Source organism: Prinia subflava, chromosome 3 (genome assembly GCF_021018805.1).
Source record: "Prinia subflava isolate CZ2003 ecotype Zambia chromosome 3, Cam_Psub_1.2, whole genome shotgun sequence".
NCBI lineage: Eukaryota > Metazoa > Chordata > Aves > Passeriformes > Cisticolidae > Prinia > Prinia subflava.
In genome coordinates, this window is record NC_086249.1 from 44,581,018 (window position 1) to 44,603,559 (window position 22,542).

At 40.7% G+C, this 22,542-nt stretch overlaps 1 protein-coding gene across 8 annotated transcripts in view; it reads left to right on the top strand.

The window, feature by feature from the left end:
• The window catches only part of CAB39L (calcium binding protein 39 like), a 61,726-nt gene that overhangs the window by 7,171 nt on the left and 32,013 nt on the right, over nt 1–22,542 (top strand). The window contains exons 1-3 of one of the 8 annotated variants that reach the window (XM_063392083.1): nt 9,414–9,788; nt 9,983–10,200; nt 19,081–19,229. In XM_063392083.1, the coding sequence (XP_063248153.1) occupies nt 19,128–19,229 (102 nt within the window). In that variant the 5' untranslated portion in view covers nt 9,414–9,788; nt 9,983–10,200; nt 19,081–19,127. The other 7 variants (XM_063392081.1, XM_063392082.1, XM_063392084.1 and 4 more) reach the window with 7 other exon arrangements.

The window sequence follows — 22,542 nt, forward strand, 5'->3', positions numbered from 1 at the left end:
CAGAAACTTGAGGGACTCAGCAAATCTCCTCAGTGCCATGTGATGTGCTGCTACATCACTGATACACTTCTAGCCCTGCCTACAGGAGTGTCTCCCAAATCTGGGCAGCGGCTGAGGATGTGGGAGCACATGGCTGGAATAGATACAAATACCAAGAGAGGGTCTCAGCAAAGGGAGAGTCAGTCACATATTTAGAAATGGTTCACATTTAGAAATGGTTCCAGGGCAGCAGCCGGTATATATAGGAATAAGTGCAAGTAAGTTTTATAAAGATGATTACAGAAAACTCACTGGATTTTGTTTTGGATTTAAGGCTAATAAGCAGTTTAAAAATACCAGGAGCAAAAAGAACAATGACATTTGTCTGATGGGTGTGCTAAAGCTGTCAACAATGATGCTGAAAATACAGAACTGTTCTGTATTTCTGCAGTGAGAACCAAGATGAGTATTACAAATAATTACATAACTGTGAACAAATCCATCATATTCCAGCAGTAATTAAAGACCGAAAGAACACTTTTGAAAATTCATGGAGACTGAGAATTTTTTTTTTTTGATATCTAATGTAAAACTCCAAAATTTTAAAATTGTCATGAAGCAAAATGTTCAACATAATTAATAGAAAACATATTATAAAATGTCTCGTATTTCTGTTTGATTATGGGTTTGATGTAAGAAACTCAGTCATGAAAATATTACTGTCAATAAGGATATTTTAATTGATATATGATTTTTTGATTGTTCAGTCATTAGATTTTTTTGCAAAAATAAATAATCCCCAAATGAACACACAGTTGAAAGAAAATGCACAATCCTTTCTGACAGTTTTATCTAGGCCACGCAGAGTAGAAAGATGACAAATGATGGCACAGCCTCATGTATTTGATTGAATCAAAGAGCGTGTTGGCTGACTCTTTTGAAAGATGGACTCAAAGCTTTGTGAAGTTAATAACCATGGGAAGAGGCTGGATATGCCTTAAAAGATGAGGAACAGTATCTGAAAATACTTCAAGGTGTCAAGACTCATGGGCAACAGGCAGTGGACAAGACACTCCCTGCAGATAAGAGGTAGGCAAGAGCTGACAGGAGTTGAATGCACTGGATGCAGAGTGGGAGATTTCTTTGCAGTATTAATGGTCTCACTTCTGTAATACAACCAGGTTGGATGGGTTATCTTCAAGATATTTTTAAATTGAAGTCAGTACTGGTTGTAGGTGTCAGAAAACTATCCATACACTTAATGTAGGTGGTGAAGAAGTGAATTCTGAGTTTGTTGAAGTGATTTGATCACATACCTATGCGTGAATAAAATGGAGAGCCTTCAAAGAGCAGGTTTGCAAACATAGGAATCACAGTGGCAGGGAGCAGAAAGTAAAACAGATTATGAATTTGCAGAAAATTAAAAAAAACCAAAACACTGAAAGTGGTAACTAATTAACTATGCACTATGCATTAATGGACTTCACAGATACTCCAGCACTTGAAATTTGTGTCAAGGAACAAAATCTTGTAAAAATCTGCTCTTGTTCAAGAAGCTGTTAAGCTTCCAGGAACCAGAGTAAATCTTTGAATTTTAGAACTCTTTTGCTGGTAGTAACAACATTCATTTATTGTTTTAAGAAGAACAAAAAAATCAATTTCAAACTTATTTTAAATCCAGAAAAGGTCTTACTTTGTAAGTGTAGGAGTCATATAGAACCTGTCCTTAGTTTTGAGAGAAAAGCCAGCCTGTGTAAACTGTCACAGTCATACTACTTGTTACTTTTGAACTTCTGTGTCATCTGTTTTTAGGGTTTTTTTTAATGGAAAAACGTAAGAATAGGTAATGTGGTTGTTGGGTTAAGGACAAGGTATTAAATAGCTTATGCTCACATCTTTGGTTACCTGGCTGCTATGCAGCTCTCTGGATACAGGCCTTTGTGTGCTGAAATGTTTCAATGGAAGTTCTTTATGCTTGTGAAAGTAATTTCATCCCATGATGACAGCTAGGAGAGACTGTCTTGCTGTGGTCATGGAAAGTTGAACTGATACAACTCTTGCTGGGTGACCTTCTCACGGGATTCTGCCTGCCCTCAGAAAACAAGCTATTTCTTTTCAGTGGCACTTGGGTGGAAACTCCAAAATTTGCAACAATGCCAGACATAATTTTGTGTCCTTATGAGCACTGCAGTTCTGAAAGAAATAGTTTTGAGATTTTTCTCTCTGAATTCTGCTATTGGACCTACTCTCATAAATTCAAGGTGCTACATGCATATATATTAAAAAATATGTTCTGGAAGTGATCAGACTCAGATAGCACTGAACTAAAAATATAATTTTTTTGCAAAGATAGTAGATAACTTCTCATGTCTGGGCTAACACAGCTTGAGACTTTTCTCATTTGAGATGTGTACACCTTTCTTATTTCCAGTGTTAAACATGACTTTTATAAGTGGACAGTAACAGTCTTTTCCCTTCAGAGGTATAGATTTTGATGACAGATAAAGTTATTTCGTGAGTGCACACTGCAAAAACACACACAGAGAAGAAAATTATCAGTTGCTTCCATGGAAAGGGAACAGGTATGTGAGCAACCATTAGCATGAGAAAACTGATTTCTTAAACTAATTTCAGAGGGTGTGACAACATTTTTGAGTATAGATCTGTGTGCTGTGTGATATTGAAGCTGTCAGGTTTCATTAGGAGATGTCTGGAGGAATGATGTTTGCCAAGAAGATTTCCATGAGTATATTTGACCTGTTACAATGTATACTTTCTAGAGCTTGCCATTTATGTCATGTGGTGAGTGGTTTTCTTCCAGGTATCCAGAGCCTGTCAGGGATCTCCACTGTTGGGGCTACACAGAAATGGAACTGATCAAAGCACACCCAGGTGCCAGAGCTGCTCTCCCTCCAAAACAGAAGTTGTTCTAAAGACAAACACACTGCTCATGTTGGTCCTTCTTCAGGACAGAAGTCAAATATGTTTGCAGTTTGACAAATGATGAATATAGTTAATTGTTTGTCAGGAGGAATGACTTTGGGGTACTTGTGAAGACAATATCTCCTTGTGCAACTTGAGCTTGATGAGTTCTCAAGGTTCCCTATCCTTTTCCAATATGTTAAACTAATGTCATTGCGGGACAAAACTGGTAAAGAGCAAAATGTGAGAAGCTGTGGGTTCTCCTTCTCCAGGGGAGCAGTGTTGGCCACTAGAGAGTTTCTTGTGTGATTTTAGGCAAGTCAGTTTAGGGCAATGCTTAAGTATAACAGCTGTTTCCCAAGAATTATAGTAATGCTTTGGTTTTGTTATTTGACACTGAGAAAAAACTGTAATTCTTCACCTGGAAGCAGCAGTTTAGACTTTTAGCCTAATATTCTGGTTTTGTTTCAATTGTTCTGCTTTAGTAGGATTCTTAACCTACATGAGAAGAGACTCAGAAGTTTGTTGTGTCTGTGGGCACGGTTCTCTAGAAACCTGCATCGCATGAACTGCAGGACTGTTATCTCAATCTGCCAGGACACAAGTAAGCTTGGTACTGCCTGCTGTGTTTGTTTGGGTTCCATCACTGTAGTGTCAAAGCACATTATGGTTTTGAATGCATAAATTTTCCAGTGGAGAGACTAAGTGCTTTTCCAAGATCACATATTGTGACATAAATAGGAACTGACTCTCCTTAGGTCTGAACTCATCGTCTTCATGGGTGATTTTAGGCAAGTCAGTTTAGGAGCCTGCAGTGCCTTCCTAAAGACCTCTGTAGTCCATTCTAGCCATGCCTCTATATGAGACTTTCTGGTAGCACTTTTCCCCTTGTTTAGGGGTGACCACCTGGAAAATACAATGGTTCTGCAGGTAAATCCTGGCTTTGCTGCCCTGTAAAAGGAACTAATGGGAATGCAATAAATTGATACTGGATCGTGTCTTGTTTGGTCCCTCATCTACAGGAAATAGTCTTTGAGCAGACTTGGCTGCCCAGTCTTGACAGTCAGAAGCAATCTTGAGCAATCTGTTGTATCTGAGTATTGCAGAAGTGATTTAAGAGTCCCCTTAGGAAGGGAATAGTGCTCCTTTGCTTGAGGAAACCCCAAAGGTGCTAACTTCCAGAAGCAGAAGAAGAGTAGAGTAGTCCTTCCTCTGGTATGTTTCTTTTTCTACTTTGCTCTTGGTGTCAGCCCCTCTTAGAGACGGGATTTAATGGATCTTTGTCTGGTCCAGAATGATGATTCCTATCTCCTGATTTTCTTTGACACTACATTTTAGAATGCACACCTTTGGGTGTTTGCTTGGTGCCACCTCAGTTTCCTCATAATAAAGTGGATGTTACAGTGAGTGTCTCACTGGAGCATTTAACTTGTGTTTTAAATTTAACTTAATTTTTTTGTCTGCAAGTCATCTTGGAAGCATCTGATGAAGCTTCTGTAGTGATGGTCAGTAGAGGAAAAGTTTTAAATCGCAAGCTGCTGTCCAGCTTGTCAGAAATAGCCACATGTTGTGTATCAAGAAATTATAGGCATCAAAGGGCCCAAATGTTGATCTGCCCAACATTTTGTGCATATCACCATTGCTGAGCTGAATATGCAGTAATACAGCTTTCACCTTCAAGCATTCTTAGGAAGTTTAAAATTCTGCTTATGGGTGCTTCGTTGTCTTTGACCAGCAAGGAAGTTGTAGGAAACATCTTTAGGGTTTTTGATTAGTGAGCCTGGTGGAAGGGATGTCTTAGCCTGCAGTACCTGTGCTGCCTAACATTAAGAAAAGTGCTTGGTGAAGTCATGTGGAGACAAGAAACTGAATTCAGTACTTTAAAGAAGACTAAACACTATTAATACTGTTTGACTGTTTCAGAAATGGGAAATCACAGATAAATGCTTTTATACACTTAAAAGAATTTTTCAATTCCATGAAGAAAAGCAGTTATTTAGTGTAATGCAATAGAAACTGCAAGATTGGCACACATGTGATGAGCAGTTTTAGGTCTTCAGCAAAGCTCTTTTTGTTGCACCTCTTGAAATGATCTTTGCTCTTCCCATTTTTAATTCTGTGAATGGACCTTAAAGAAACAAACATGACCACTAAGGTGATTGACTGTACGGAACTGGGACAGAAGCAGTTTGGAGACGTGGAGGCTTTAATTATTTTAAAAATACCTGCTTGGCTCTTCAGGCAGTCACTGATTCTGGGGGATTAGTTTCTGATTGTGTGAATCTGCAGGTAAAAAGCGTGATGTTGTTATGAGTTTACTGTTCCTCCACTCATAAAAGTGGGAGTGCAGGTTTGGTTCTTATTTGTGTTTTGTGTTGGAACATAGTAGATAAGGGGCACAATTAACATTTTATAAGTGACTTTAGGGCAGACATAAAATTTTAATATGTTATGTTTTTCAGCTGTTGGGCTGTAGTAACCTGCTGTTTAGTCACAATTCACTTGGGAGTGGGAATGCTCAAGGAAAGGGATTAATTTTAATTGACTTTCTCTAATGATGGAGCTAGATGCCTTTAAAATTAGGAAACTTTTAAATTCACTGACCTGTACATAAAGTATTAATGCACAAAAGTTTCTGGTAGAAAGGCCAATGTCAGTGCTTGGTTTCAGGAGTGATTGTACACATGAATAACATATTCAGTAAAAACTCATGAGCAGTTTATAAGAGCTATTGCAGATTTTAAAAACCCCCCAAACCCCAACTAAACCAAACATCATCTTAGCAACTGTATTTGCGTTAAATAAATCAGGAAGGAAAAGACCGTATGTACTTAAAAGCTCTAGAGGGAGCTAAGAGGAAGAAAAGGGGAAAATAATCATTTAAGATGTCTGCATTTTTAGGAGTAGCTTATATAAAGCATCCATTTAAATCCTTCCACTCACTTCAGCTAAAATGCAGCTACTGGTCAGCCACTGCATCTTGCTGCTCTCTGGTTTCCACACTTCACTGAAGAAATTTCAATTTTCTAGTCCCGAGAGAGGCCAGAAGCTTTGCTGCTTTTTACATGGCTGTAGGGAAAACCACCTGCCTCCATAGACTGTACCCCTTCTTTTGCCTTTTGTATTTGGATGTGCAGCCAAATAATAATTTGCCGTTTGGTGCTGGTAGCTATTTTGGGGGGACTGATGTACAGGCTCACTTCCAAGCTTGTCTCCTTCCAAGATGACATGGAGAGAAATTGTGAGTGTTGTATGTCTGTATTTGGGATCTACTCAATGAAGAAGAATTTACTTGCATTAATCTGAAGTAGCCACATTGCTTTTGCAGGGATCTGAAGAAATTAAGTATGTGTGAACTCGCAAAATAACACAGAAGTATGAAGTTACTGCAAAGCATCTCATTTTATGAGGTTTTAGAATTGTTGTTGGGCACTTTTTATGTTGCTCTCCCGTACAGCTAAATGCTTTGAGTTAAAGTGTAACAGCTTTTCAATGCAGATTATATAAATTAGTTGGTTTTATTTCCCTCCACCCCAATAAACTGCCAAAATGTTGATATCTTGGGATTTGTAAGAATAGCATGAAATCCTGTGGGGTGTGTTCTTCAGTTTTCAGGTTTTGGAGTGTGGGGGAATCTTTTTAGTATGCTAAAGCTTCTCCTCTTAATATTCAGCATTACACAACTAAACCTGTTGCTGTGGAGAACTGAATTTTGATGGCCTGGGGCACTGAGCAATTTGGGGGGAAGGAAGGATGTTGTTGTTGTTATTATTAGAGGCTGCTTAGGGCTTTGGAATGCTGGAAGTAATCTCAGAGGAGGTAGACAGACTGGAAGTGGATGATTAAATAAGCAGAATTAATATATATATGCTGTGTGTTTATCATCTGCTGCTGTAATTTATTGCGATTTCACTCGTTGTTGAAATTCCTAATTTCTCTTTTCCACATCCAATAAATGGAAAGGGCAGGAAAAATAAACCGAGATTTTCTTCCTTTGGTCTTTATTAAAAAAAATTATTTTAAGCTACGAAAACAAGGGCAAACATTTCTCAAAAGTACTTTAACCATGCCTTAGTCTGAGGATTCTGCTCTCTTTAAAGGAAACAAATATAATTAAATTTAAATATGTGGAAGCTGGAGTGCTTTAGCAGTGCAGAATTTTTTTCCCCATGTACTTTGAGACTGTAAGGATTTTTTGTCTATTTATAATTACATCATTCTAGATTTTAGATGGCTACAAATTAAGAATTGAAGAAAACTTTTTTGGAAATATTGAATAACCTCTTGACAACAAAAATCTCCAACAAACAGATAAGAGCAGCAGGTAATTATCACTTATTCCTATTGAATGTTTCAGGGCCTTTTCCTGTTGTTTTCCTTTCATTCCTGAGAGAATTAACTCTACTTAAGATGAAACAGAGTATTGGAATAGCAGAGAATCTTTTTTCCCCTGCCCCTTTAGCTACCTTGTTTTACACAGTTTCTTCTGCCGCAGTGCAGGGATGGAAGCAGGTGAGTTTCTTGCCCTCTTGCTGTGTATAGGACTCCTATTAAAGCCCTAAAATATTTCTTCAGGTAGAAGATGAGCAAAGTTGAACTGTAATTGAGTGCAAATTCAATTTATTGCTCTGAATCAGGAAAACAGGCATATTTAGTCTGAAACAGAGTTACTTTGTAGATAAATTTCTTATACTTCCAAAGAGGTGGGATACTCAGAATGGTCTGTGAATACTTTATGGAGCCCAGTGATACACAAATTATCCCAACTGGAGCCCCTTATGTGCAACTAAACCAGCTTTTTTGTGATAGTTCAATTTCAGGGTAATATCTACCACCATTGAGCTCCATGGTACAGCAAAAAGTTGGGGTTTTTCCTGTTGAAGTGATGGTAGATTTACAATAGAAAAGATATAATTTTTCTTGGGACAGGTAGGGGAAAAGGTTTTTCTCTTAAAAGCACACAGTGGAAGCAGTGATGTACTTTGATTGTTGTGTTGCCTTAGGAAAAGCCAGTACCTTCAGAAGTAGCCCAAGGGCAGAGTGCTTATCATTTGACTTCCACTGTTTACCCAAAGGCCGAGGCGTCTGATAAAAAGGAAAGGGCCAACGCCAGAGAGGGTGTAAGGTACCACAAGGACCAGCACCCTTTCCCTCCTCTCTCCCCAGCCAGCCGGGACAGAGCAGGGCACCCACAAAAAGGTGCCCAGGGCCAGTTTTTCTCCCCAGGTCCTTCATGCCATGGCACATCAGTGCAGATTGTTTATGTGCCTCCTAAGCTTTGTGGAGGAAGAGGCTGTCTCAAAGGGTGGCTCATCTGGTTCAGAGCTTGGTGTCCAGTGTCCTTTGCTGAACTCTCTGAGGTGGTCTGGAGAGGAAACCTGGTCAGTGGTGGCTAATGTGAAGCCTTTAATTCAGTGCTGGAAGAATATTTCACGGGGGGTTTGGAGCAGAAATTGCCACTTGGTGTCACTTGTTGCAGTGCTTTCTGGTACAGCAGGAGCAGCACTAATTAATGCCTGTTCCCAGTGATGTTCAGGGCACTCCAAAAACACAGGGCTGCAGTATCTTGATGATCTCTTAGGTAAAGTGTGAGCAGCAATGGTGACATGATTTACAGATAAGTAAAGCCTCCTGTGCAAAGGCAGGAGCAAATGCAGGGAGGTTAAGGAAGCAGGGATGGCTCCTGCCTCTCTGAGCCCAAGAGGGACAGGCGAGGGGCTCATCAAAGTGAGGATTTGGGATAATCCTGCGCACTTCAGTTCGGAGCTGGCACTGCAAGCAAAGGCTGGTAGCCCTTTAAAAGGTGTCTGTTTCATCTGTATTCCTCAGAAATGAGGTTTCTCATGCATTTTTCACTGCCTTTGATGTAGAGCTGTGAGTAACTACTGCAGGTGAGCCTTAAATCAGGATCTGATGCAACAGTAGTGCTGCTAACTCCCCAAGCAAATGTAGCATACCAAATTATTTTTAATAATGTAGGACTTTGGCTAGGCTATGCCCTGAGGAAGGAGCGATGGGAGGTAAAGTTTTCCCCCTAAGCTGGAGAGCTTGGCAGAAAGACGTGCTGGGCACACATCCCTGCTGGGACTCGGCCAAGATCCAGATGAGGATACGTTTCAAATCCCACCTTGTAGTGCCCACAGTAAGGCATCCTTCTTTCCCTGGTCTCAACAGCTGGGGGCAGAGGGGACAGCCCTTGCCATTCCCTTTGGGAATGTGTGGCGTTTGCCTAACAATAGTTGCCGAGAGAGAAAAGTGAAGCACTAAAAATTCCTTTTATTACATTTTGCTATATTTGTATGCTTGTTAGTAGCTGGTAGTATTTGTTTCAGAATACTTTATGATATTTTTCCCCCATCACATTAGCCTTTGAAAAAATACTTTGGGCTAATGTTTTTCTTTGTCAGGATTTAAATTTTGCTCAGAGTATACTGCAGGTCAAGGGGGTTTTTATGCCCTCAAGTGTTATTGTGGAAAATTATCTGGATCTTTGTGTCATGATATATAGTCAGGCAGGAAGCAGCTTAACCTCGGCTTTTCTGGACAGGACTTTGCTGAAAGATGTGGTTTGTGAGCATGTTGATTTTATTATTATCTTGTAACAACAACCCGCTGTTGGGCTCCCTTATTTGCATTCCTAGCAGCACGGCAAGGTGAATAATTTAATTCCAGCAGCCTGCGCCACGTGATGGTGCGAGGACCCGTCAGCGATGCCTCCCCCTGCACCGACAGACTTTGGAGAGCAGTGGAAACTTACAGAAGTGATGCGAAATTGTCGCATGTCCTCCCTTAACCCTGGGGAAATCTCTCGGCGGAGTGATCACTTCATCCTTTGCTTTTCCACGTGTTCCTCTGACGTGGAGGTTTGGGGGTGTGTGTGCGAGCCTGTGAGCAAGACGAGTGAGGGAGTGGGAGAGGGGAGGGCAGTGGGGGCAAAGCGCACACCCAGGCTCGGAGCTCGCCGGAGCAGGAGCGGCGCGGAGCCGGGAGTGCAGCCGCGGGCAGCGGGGAGTGGAAATTTACAGCTGCTTGTGAGCGCCTGTGCATGTCCAAGTGATCCTCTCTGCTCACGCTTTTCCAGAGGCTGGCGGCGCTCGGCAGGAGAAGAGCGGGAGGCCGAATCGCGGGATCCCCGGTCCCTGCCACTTGTCGATGGTCGGCGGTGGGGGAACAGAGCGGAATTAAATGGGAGCTCGCTGAGGGCGGCTGCGGCGGCTGCACGGAGCGGCAGAGCTGTCTTCAGCACCTGGCCATGGGGCTGCGCCGGGCTGCCTAGGAGCCCCCACCTCGCCACTCACGGTAAGTGTCAGCCGAGGTGATGTCCTCCGAGTGACGGAAAGTTGAGTGATTTAATGAAACTTTCCTTTTTTCCCGTTAGCACCAGCCTTGTGGGAATAAACCTCTCGCCCGCTTCTTCTCGATAGTTACGCTGGTAGCTTTTTATAGCTTTGTAAACTGTGTTACCAGGAGTGGCTCTTTAATGCAGGCAACCCTAAACAATACTCCTCCTGTTACATAAGGCGCTGGCTCTGCGACCAAGCACTCCGTGTCCATGGAATATCTCTGGAAATGGCTTTATTTACAGTGTGGTTTCCAAAAATAAAATATCTGCAATATATCATTTCTCCTGCTCCTCTCCGCGGGCTGCCTGCAGCTGCGGACCGGCTCTTGAGATGCAGAGGAATGAGAGCGTGGCCCCTTGTATAAGGCAGGGGAAGGAGATGAAGGGAAGATGAGCGTGCGTGTGAACTGCCACAGGGAACAGCGTATGGAAATGTGGGTATGGAAATGACCCAGCTTCTCCTTCGCAGCCATCGCTCTTGTCCACTTGAAATGCTGATTCTGTGCCATGGGCGATTCATGAAGTCTTAATCAGGCAAAACTTTAATGGAGCTTAAGGGAAGTTGGGTTTTTTCTTAAAAGCAAAGGCTCTTTCTTGGGCTAATATTATGAGTAAAGTGAAATTACTGCTATAGGAAATTATTTTAATCTATTACGAAGCTATTGAAAGTAACACAGCAGACTTCCTACGAACTTGATCAAGTGAATGCTGTGTAGAGAGGTAAGTTTACTAATATTGGACCAAATGCAAGAATAGTAGCCATGTTCCTCACTAATAGTTTTAAAGGAAATCCTATTCCCTCTTGGCTGCTGCCTGTGTTATTTAAATTATATTACCAGTTTCCATTACTTCTACAGTTACTATTCCTACTAGAAATGGATATTTAACTTGGTTTCCCTTTTACTTAAGTAAATGAAAAGCTATTAAGGGCTCTTCTGTTAGAATTGTGTGTCCTTCAGAGACATCAGTTAAGAGAACTTTTTCTGCATGACTGAGTTTGTGGGAGTTTTGCTATGGACTACAGTTAGGCATGGAATTGAATTCTTAATCTTTTAGGTTTTAAAGATCTTTGTGGTAAATTGGGATTTCATATATTCTTGACTCATCAATCCTGCAAATTTGGTGGCTGTAAAACCCCTGGTTTTGTATATTTCTAGTTTTATTGAACATGAAGTAATAACCCACCACTTCTAGCTAGTTCACTAGCGTGATTGGGAGAGCTTATGTGGTCCTGTGATACAGATAAATGATGCTGATGTGAGTATGGTGCCACAGGGTGCCACATCTGCATGGGTGAGAATCTGAATGTTATCTGGCATTGCAGTGTGCAAATGCTGTTTTGTAATAAAATAATAATAATAATTACAATAATTATAATAAGAGTGGATGTGAAAACACAGGACTTCCAACAGAAGGACACAAGGTAGCAAAGTCAAATACCTAAAATGCCCTTAACTTTACTTCTGTTCTCTGTACCCTACTCATGATAGATTTAGATCAGATATGAAAAAGAATTTTTTTTATGGTGAGGGTGGTGAGAATGGCACAGGATGCCCAGAGAAGTTGTGGATGCCCCATCCCTGGGAGTGTTCAAGGCTAGGCTGAATGGGGCTCTGTGCAATCTGGTCTAGTAGGTGTCCCTGCCCATGGCAGGGGACTTGGAACCAGATGATCTTCATGGTTCCTTCCAACCCAAACTGTTCTATGATTAGTATTTTGTTTGTATTACCACACATTTATACCCCCTTTATGATCATTACTGCCTCAGTCTGGGTTTGGTTGCTGAATATCTGAGCTGTAGCATCTGCTCCAGCAGTCTCTGTACCCTCCTTCCATCTCCTTCTTCCCCTCTTGTGCTGGTACAGCTGCAGACTGTATCTGGGAAGAACTGGACTGGAAACCTGTGTGACCTTTTTATCCCCAGCAGGCTATTTTTTGTTAACCTGGGTCACTTCCCTGACCTGGCTCACCATGTGGCCCTGCAACAGCTGAATGGCTCCCACAGAGGCTGTAGGGATGTGAATACTTGTGAAGCAGGGTGTCACCATCTATCAGAATAGATTGCCTCAGTGACCAGATTGCTTTTTGGTGTTTCATTTTATCCCCTGTGTTTACTGAAAGATTATACATGTGGGGTTTTTATGCTGTTTTTTACTCAAGTGACATTCAAGCGCTCAGTTGAAAAGAGTTCATAATTTCTTTAAGTGCTTCCATAGAGCTACAGCACAGCACTTCAGTGGAGCATCACCATGAGTGCCTTCAGTTTCATAACAGTATTGAACAACTGTGTAATATTATTATTCTCATTCTGTAGAGGTGATCAGATTAATGGCAGAGCTGCCTACTTCTTTTCCATGTCTGATCTTCAGGACCCTTGCCATCTGCTAAAAAAAGTGACATTTGTGGTGATGGTAGGCATTAGTGTGATGTTTTGTGTGTTCAGGTGAAGTTTCAGCTAATATCCATCTTCATTTCAGGTAATGCAACAAGTAGCCAACATCAAAGCTTATGATAAGTAAATTCTTGAGTTTTTGGAAAAATTAAGTTGCCAAGCAGAGAAGGCAGTCATTCACCCTAACCATAACACTGTCCTGTCTTCTGTTATCTTCGGTCTAATTTGCAGTGCACCTTCCAAAATCTGCAACTCATTGAGAATTTGCAGAGAAATTGCTTGTTTCATAGCCTTGATTTCTTCTGTGTATCAAACAAAATGTGGGTTGTGTGAGGGGACTGCACTGGGGAGGGTGAAAGGACAAACTGGGCTTCTCTGTGTGCTCATCACACATGAGGGCTTCCATCTCCTGGTTTTAGTACATTGCTCTGTCATTGCAACATCTTTCCCAAATACGGCAGGAGGGAGTGATGAGGACCTCTTCCATTATTTGGAGCCTGAATTAGATAAGATGATGAAGAAAGTGTGCTAACTCAGAACCCAAATAGATGGGTCATAGGCACACTGCAGTGAAAGGGAAATGAAGGTCTTTTTTTCCATTCCGGAAACTCTCACACAATATGAGCCACTAAAATGCTTTGATTCTGATCAACAACTTGATGAAGGTTGGGAGCTGAGGCAAGTCTGATACTCCATGGGGAGCAAAATTTTTTGCTTATTTATTTTTGAAAACCAAATGTTTTTTCCAGAGGAGCATCTGCAAAGAGTGCATGGATGGATTCATGTGCTCTCTTCCATTCTTGCTTTCGTGGGCAGGAAAAAGCCTTTGTTACTGAGCTGCTTTAATGAGTCACTTCATAGTGGGATGGGCTGCTGAGCAGAGTGGTGTTGCTGTTTGCATTTTTCTTTCATTGTGCTTAGAAGTTCAGTTACACTGTAATATTTTGAGGAAGTATATGACTTAAAAGCAAAGAAACTGTGGAGAGTGCCTACAATCAGAACTAGATCTCTTTCTGTACTTTATAGCTGTTCTAAATTTTTTTTAGTACTCATTCTCTTTATGAGCCGATAAACTGGCAGAAGAGATATTCTGAAGCTTGATAAAGTGTCAGCTTTGTTGTCAGATGATCTAGGTTGTATTCCTGACACAGCCACTGATCTTTTTTACGTGGCCTTGGGTAAGTCTTGTAATCTTTCTGTGTTTCAGCTTCCCTCTTTGCTGAGGAGACAGAATAAAAGCAGGTAGATAGGTTTTTTGAAATTGTGTTTTCTGTCTTGGTTAAATGTGTGTAGAGTTGGAGACCTCTGAGAGACTGTATGCCCTGAATATGAAGGAATGTTAACTTTGACAAATTACTGAATACTCCAAAACTCATCTCTTGTAAACCACATCCAGCTCTGGATTCAATTCACTGCTTTAGTCCTTGTGAGTTTTTTCCCTTGTTTCCTGACTTGAACAGAAACAGGCTGACATTTAGAAAGCAGTTCTTTAATGTTTCCTTTTGGTGTTTCCATGGTTTATCTAATATAAAATAAATGCCATTTTTTTTCTCCCAAGCAAAGATGGAATGATATTCCATGAAAATACTTTTGTAAAAGTAGTGTTTCTAAAATGTGCTGGACACTCCAGCTCTGGGGTCTGAAATGTCCTGTTCATGCTGATGGAGCAGGCTTAGGAAACTTCATTTCCTCCTACAGCACTGCCAAGGCATTTTTCTCATGACTGGGAGAAACAACCTCAGTGACCAGGAGAGCTGGTCTGGTAAGATACAGCTGTTTCTTTCCTTTTTGTCATAAACACTTTTCAGGAGCACCAGTGAAATAACATCATCAAAACGAAATGTTTCACAAGTTACCTGGTTCTCCATTATGAATTCAGGAGTGTCCACAATCCATTTTTGATGTTATGAAAACATATGTTGGATAACCATTAGATGGAAAAAAGTTTTCCTAGAAAGAGGGAAAGAAAGGGGTTCATTCAGTCCTGTCCCTAGCTGCCAGACAGGAGTGTCAAAAATTTATGAACAGATGCTCTGTAGTGTGCCTGGTAGAGTAGGTCATTTCAAAACCTCAAAGCTCCAATGGGTGGAAACCTTTACATTTCCAGCTGAAGTTTATTCATCAGTAGTTTATAGCTGTTTGTGTCTGCATGAATAAAGTGTTATTGTTATTTTATTGTTATTTAAACTGAAATAACTTTTTCATCTTTCTTCTATTTTTATTCTAAACTTATGAAGGTGGGCACTTTTAGCCTCCAAGACATGCTGGTCTTCCCATTTTTCTGGCCATCCAGTGTGCTTCTCTCCACCCACTCTAACCTCTGTTGATTTTACTTGACTCTGGGTGTTCAGGGTTGTGTTCAGTGTTCCATATGAAGTTCTATCAACACTTTGTACAAAGACATAAATACCTTTGGTTTCTACTGACCATTATTTTTGTGATTCATCACAGATTTGCATCTGACTTTGTCTGTGTATTTGTATATGTCACCAGCTGCTTGTTTTCATCATTTCTCATGATAAGTCCTGAGCTTGAAGCAGATGTTCATAAAATGGCTTGAAAGAACCTCTAAAGGTCATCTAGTCCAATTCCACCTTTCATGGATGTCTTCAACTGGATCAGGTTGCTCAGAGTCCTGTCCAATCTGATCTTGATGTTTCTGGGGATTTGGAACATCTACAGATTGTGTCTCGTCTACCATTCAACATTATCCAATACTTTCTACTCTTAACTTTTATCCCATTTTTCTTACCTTGGTTCTTGACTCCATTCAGTTTCCCAGGCAGTAATATTCAAGTCCTGTTATGTGTTGGTAATATCTTTCTATTTTCAGTCACCACAATCTTTGAATAGGCTCTTAATTCCTATGCATCTCTAAATATGATCCCATCCACAGACTGCTCTTCCCTTCTCAGTCAGATGACATGATCATTTTCTTCTTCAACTATTTTTTGGTACTATATTCACATCAGTGCATTCCATGCTAGATACATGGATTCTACTGTGTTTTCTCTGTTTAAAATACAAGGGATTTTAGTACGAGCTAACTTTGGTGAGCCTCTGTTGCATTCTTTTGAGTTGTCATTAATCTTTGTTTTTCAGTTATTTTTAGATTGGTTTCTTGAGAAAATGAAGCTTATGTGGTCACACTGTCCATTTCTCATCCTAATTTCTTCTCATGGTAACTTTTGAACTTACTGTGAAATTTCAAGCAACCTTGACAGAGGACTAGATGCCTGGAAGGAAACCAAGTTCCAAAAAGCATGCTGAAAATAAGTGATGTAAAGAATAGGGCCTCTAAACCAAATTAGTGCCTCTACTGAACAGAAGACCTTCCAAGAAAAAGCTTAGAGAGCAGGGAACTGGTACAAAGAGGAGGACAGGATAGAAATTCCCAGCTGTGATAAAAGCTTCTTTAATAAGAGATTGTGCTTTCTTTGATTCTGGAAACTCCAGTCACACAGAGCAAAGCTGGAGGAGAGGAGTCCCTGTTTTGCCACTTGCCTTATGGGATAGCCAGCCATAAGACAAAGGAATACAACTCCCAAACCTCAGCAGAGTGACTTTACCCCCATGTGCTTCTGCCTGTAATTGTGAACAGCACATGTGCCCCTAGAAGATTCCTGCATGGGGAACCAAAAGGTTCTGCAGCTGCCAGTATGTATTTTCTGAAGGGATGGATCATCTTTTGCCGGGTTAAAAACTGTATCCTGAGGAGGGATAAATCCAAAAATGCTATTTTATACACATCTGTGGCTCTTCCCCCTTTTCTCTCTGCCCCCCTCCACTTGCATATAGCAGAGGCTTTGCTTTGTGTATAAGACTTTGTATATAATGAAGTAATGCAGAGACTTGGCTCTGTTCAACAGAGCAATGAATTAAACAGTTTCTTGAGTCCCTTCCTGCCGTATTATTGGTGTTTTTGCTGTTGTGATTAAGATGCTGGTAGGGTATGTAGTGGAAAAAAAATAGTATTTTATCACTGAGCAGTGCTATGGTGACTTGCTGGTGATACTGGAACTATGCAGTGGAAAAGTGCTGGTTCTGTGGCAAAATTAGTGATTCTTTAAAATACAGACACACTACTCTAGACACCAATGTAAGTTACCTTTTGAGAGGAAATAATAGTTTATTGTCAGCATTTCAGTTAGAAATGTGAACTTCATTTTTTAAAAATCTCAGAACCTCCAGGTCAGGGGTACTTAATTTAAAAAATCAATTTATCTCCCCCTTTGCTTTTCTTTGTGAAGACTTCTGAGAAGAAAAGATGAAGGGATGACTTTAGCAATCTGAACATACCTACCCCACCCTGGATGAAAACAGTTCTTTTCTGAAATGCAACTTGCCTGTTAAGCTCCTGATTTCAGACTCTCTCTCTCTCTTGCATCATCACATCCTCATGCCATGCCTTCAGGATAATAAAAACATGCAGAATCAGGTCCTTCTCAAAGTGTATTGTGAATTATTAATCTTCTTTTTGCATCACCTGTGGGATTACAGAGTGCTTGGCACTTGCTAGCAGCATCTAAACAACTTTATTGTATAATGCTGGCATCACAGCCGTTCCCAGGGCTTGCGTGTAGCTGAGTGTGCCCCAAAGGATGAGTTGTTAGTAAGCCCAGGATTCAACCTTGCACCTTGTCAGGCTGAGGTGGGACTCTGCTCTGGTGACTGGTGCTGCCAAAACTGAGCCTCACCTCTGAGCCTCATGGGAGCAGGACTCTGCTGCTGGGAGCTCAGCTCAGGAGTGAAGGTCATGTAGCCAAAACCAGAGAAATAAAGATGGGTTTGAATAGGATCGTGAGGAGCTTGAAAGTGATGAGGTTTCAGACACCGAATGTCAAAATATCCCTGTAAAACTGACCTAGCAACAAATGAGAAGCTATATACAAATGAGAAGCTGTATCACCTACTTTGGTTTAAACACGACATTTAAAAATATTTCCTAGTGTGTCCTAGAAACTCTTCCTGTAAAGATAATCTGCAAAAGTGTTTTGAAATGTTTTTAATAAGATATTAGGACAAAGTCTGTATAGATTTTGCTTTTAAAGTTTGAATTTTGTACTTGGCTGTTTTAGATGGTTACTATTTAAAGATGCAATAGAATGTATAGAATGCCTAATCTGGGTATTAATTCCATAGATTATTTGGGGATTAGTAACACATGGATGTATGGCTCAAATGGGTCATATTTCCAGATGGACTCTTGTGTGCCCATAGTAACAACAAAGCACGAGAGGAGTTGGCTCTTTGGGACCATGGGGTTTTCTTCTTTACACTCTGTGTATTGTGCTTGTTTAGTTGTCTTGTTTGAAGCTTCTTGTATAAAGCTTTTTTAAAATTGCAGATGTTGGAGAATAATGGGATAGAAATGGTTTGTGTGTGTATTTATATTTTCACAACTAATTTTACAAATGTGTGTGTGTAGGAATTGTGATGTTTTTCTGTTTTGTGGAAGGAGATGAAAGTTTGAGATTACTTTTTGCTTTTGTTCTTTTTTTTCCCTTTACCTCTTTTTTATTGTACAAACTGGAATGGAGTCCAGAACAGTGCTGAGCTTCTAACCAGAACATATTCCCATCTGTAGTCAGTCATTGGCTTCAATAGATCTTTGTATTGGACCCCCAGCAAAACCCATAAGAATTCACAGCCTAAGGCTTTGTAAGATCAGAAACTGAGCTGCTTGGTTTCTTTCATATATAAATACAGTAATGTGGTATTTGCCTTTCTAACCATACAAAAGAAGAATGTTTTAAATTAAACAAACATTCAATTTTCATTAAAATGCTCAGTCTGTCATTTAAATGTCATGAATACATTTATGTTTATATTTGGGTCTGATCCTCTGTTCCTTATTTAACTCAGGCAATGTTCTACACAAGTGAGATCTGACCCCAGATTCTTGAAGTCTGTCAGACTTAGGGGATAGCTTAAACTGCTTCCTCTCAAGGTCCCCTAGGCTGACAAAGCAAAGCAACTGAAGCAGAGATGGCAGAGAAGCTGGGACTCCAATGCTCTAAACAAAGGGTGCTTTTGGTATGCTGGCATCTACAGTTGGTTTTCTGCACTGTGATGGAGCTGGTGAAGTCTGACAGAAATCCATAGGAGAAATCTAGTGGAGCCTGCCAGATGTGCAGCGCCCAAAATACATTGGACATAGCCATGGACTTGCTGGAGTGCTGACCTGTAGGTCAGAGCTTCCTGCAGGAAGCATCCAGCTCCTGTGCAGGGGCTGAGTAGTTGCTTTTCGTGTTCCCATGGTGGCTGTGAATCCTCAATGAACTTGCAAGAACTACATGTGAGAACCTTTACTGCTCCACTGGGTGGCTGAAGCAAAATGTAATGCCTGAGGTGGAACCTTTTCTTGTTCATAATGTCTTTGTGTGTTTTTGTTGTGTTTTTGTATAAACCTTTAAAGCTGGTTTTGTTTGTTGTTTGATTTAAGGCAGTCCTCTTCTATCCTGAAAGAAGAAATTCAGGTGAAGGAAGACCATGCCTTTGTTTAGTAAATCGCACAAAAATCCTGCTGAGATTGTGAAAGTTCTGAAAGAAAACATGGCCATATTGGAAAAACAAGAAAAAAAGACAGACAAGGTATGAGGTAATGTTGTAAAAGACCAATAAGGCTTTTATGCTGGGAAAACAGCAGAATAAGGGGAATTACTTTGTGTTTGATCACTGCCCTGATTCTGCAAGTGCATGCCTGTGGATGTGGCTGTTTGCTGGAATGGTTCTGTTGAAATCAGGGGGCTTTTGCATAAATAAAATACATAAAATCTGGAGGTCAGACAGAAAATGCTGAGATCCAGGAGCCTCAGCCAAAACCAAGGGTGATCTCCCACTACTTGAAACAGTAATGCATCTAGCAAAATAGCTTGGAAGGCTGTGTGAAAACTATTGTACTGTTAATGGTTTTAGCAGGATAACACATGAGGTTGCCAATTAATTTATAGATACCCACATGCAAAAAACTCTACTTCTGATGAGCAGAAGTTTGCAGAAAACAGGAAAGCTCTATGTGTCCAGATGTGTATAAGAGAGATCTCACTCTGTCCATCTTTTCTAATGTTCTGGGTACCAGTGCTTCCTAGAAGAGCTGTGCTACTCCTTTTCTATTTATAGTGCTAGGCTTTTGCTAATATTACTGCTCTCTTCTAATTCCATGACACAGACTAGAGTTACTTTTGCTGCTTTTCCAGTGACCATTTGATAAGGTACACCCCAGCACACAAGATGCTAACTAAAAAGTTAGAAATTTATGCTTGCATAAAGTTTTACTTATTTTTAATTTCATTTTTTATCTTTTGCATCTGAGACTCTGGCCCTCTACACTATTGCTGTACTAGAATACATGGTTTTAGTTAACAACAGACTAACTTTAAGTTAAAAGTGACTGGCAGTGGAAGCAGAAACAGCTGATAAGGGTCACCAACACATCTTCCATGGAGCTGAGGTTTGCATGCGTACATGCTTGTGTTTGTGCTTCCCCCACCTTGTGCAGGAAGTTATTTGAAAACAAACCCAACCCAAAAGGTAGGAATGGAGCCCTTTGCACTCTTAGTGAAATCCTCCTGAACCTTTTTGTTCAAAGCAAGTAGCTCAGAGTGTGTTAGTTACGTAAGGTAAGTCACATGGATTTCTGTGAGATCTCTGGTGTTTGATATTTCATTCTGAAATATCTTCAGGAACCTGAAAACTAAGAGAACTTGCCTCTGAACTAAAACATAAAATAAGTAACTAAACAAATCTACAGAATCTCTTCTCCCCTGCTGAATTCATCCTCTGGAGCCTGATTAAAGAAGACATTCAAAGCTGAAGTTCCAAACTTGGGTTTCTTTCTGATTTGCTTTGCAGAGTGACTCCTCTGGGTTGTGGTTTTGAGGATTTTTGGCTTTCAGCTGGTTTGTATATTTGGGTGTCAGTGACAAGGAGAAATTCAGATTTCTTAGAAAATTGGCTGCTCAATGTAAATTTTTCAGAAAACTCAGAACAGCTGATGTGTGTTTTCCTCACAGGGCAAAAGGAATGTTTCCCTGGCATATTGGAATGGAAACAGATCATGAAATTAATGGTGCTTATTTTACAGGAAGAGCCTGGCTTTCACTTAGTTTTTTATGTACTTTATTGCTCTGGGGTAGAGGCTGTTCCTGGGGTGAATGTGGGTGATGGAGGGAGAGCAGAGAGGAGGACAAGGCAGTCCCCTCAACAGTGAGGCAGAAGGTGAGGGAAGCCTTTTTTTGGATTGGTTTTAGCTTGGGTGGCCTGTTGACTCAGGACTTTGTGCTGCGATGTCAAGGAAGCACGTAAGGCCCTTTTCCTTGTAGAAGGAAAGGTTTGAGACGCCTTGGTAGTTCTGCCTTTCATCTCAAGTGTTCCACTGAGCTGTCCTGAAATAAATACCCGTTAAAGAAAATAGCTACATTTATTCTCCTGAGTTTATGGAAGTAAATCGTAAGGACTAACTATCTTTGCTACTGAGATGATGATAAACTTTAAAAAATGCCAGGAAAAACAGCTCTTGCAAAACCAGTCAGCCCAATCACACCTGCAGCTATCCATTCAGGTTTGTGAACTTAGTAATGCCATTTCCAAGTGTTGTTTGCAGATTGAATTGGAAAAGAAAACACAATGGGAAGAATTTCAGTGGCCCACAGGTTTTCAGGAGATACTCAGTAATGCTAATGAGTAATGTCTTCATGAGAATGATTAGAGAAATTTAACTGAAAACAAAAGCAAAGAGAAACAAAGCACAATGCTGTACTCTGTGCTCTTGAAAACCTAGCAAGGGTTTTAACTTTCCCTCCAATTTGATTTCCAGAGGGAGACAAAATTTGTCAAACTTTCATGAAAGGGCCTAGAGGTTTAGCTGCTGCAAGAGCCAGAGACCTTGGATATCTCAGAGCTGGGTTGGATGTCTCAGGACCCTGTGGCCCTGTGACCTGAGATGTTTGCAAATCAGGGCTGTCCAGTTTTTCAGATTTCTAGCTCCTAGTCTGCTGTAAGAACTAGAAGAGTACTGTTTCCTCACCATAAAACCCAGGTTCCCAGCACTTCCAGGATACAACCCCAGAGCATCCCTGATTATCTGTGCAAAGTGGTTTCCAACTAGGACTTGCTTCAGATACTTAAACAAGAAGATTTATCCTGTGACAATTAAGCTGTTATTGTAGTACAGCCAATGTGGTATGTGGGTTGAGACAGCTGATAGCTGCTAATACAGCCAGAATTGGCAGAGAAGTGGGGCAAAGCCTGAATTAACTGCAGGGCTGGCAGAGAACCTCCTTTCCTTTCCCAGCTGAGAAATCATGAGGTGAAGATGCCGTGGGCAGCCAGGAGGGCACAAAGTCAGACAGAGAGGGGCTTGATGCTTCTAAATTAACTTTGTGCAACTTTCAACAGGAACTGTATGTGTCTTGGAGGGGGTGTTTTTAAATAATGCAGAAAGGATCATTCCTGCCAAGCTCTGCTGTACACAGGTAGAGGGAACTTTGCAGCAGAGCAGTTAAGGCTTTTTGGGTAATGGGAAGAGGGTGGAGGATATAACTTGATGGGCAGGATGCAGAGAAGACAGTTGTAAGTGTAAAGGAAATTATACACCTTTTCTGAGGCATTTCCATGTGCACACATAATATACAGAGGTTTGCACTCTTTCTTTATGATGCTTTTTTTACTCATGGATTAGTACCCATTCAAGCTTTAACTAAACTCTATTGACTGCACTAGCATCTGTCTCCTTAGATAAGGATTGAATTTGACCCACTTTCTGCACGTGTCTAATTTTTTTAAACTCTTAATTTGAGTAGTGTTGCCATAGTGCTTTTTAATGCTTTTTGAACACTCCCAGCTGAAAAATGGGCTAAGTTGTAATGTTTGGTTCTTACTTTTGTGTGTGGGTTTTCTTGTTTGT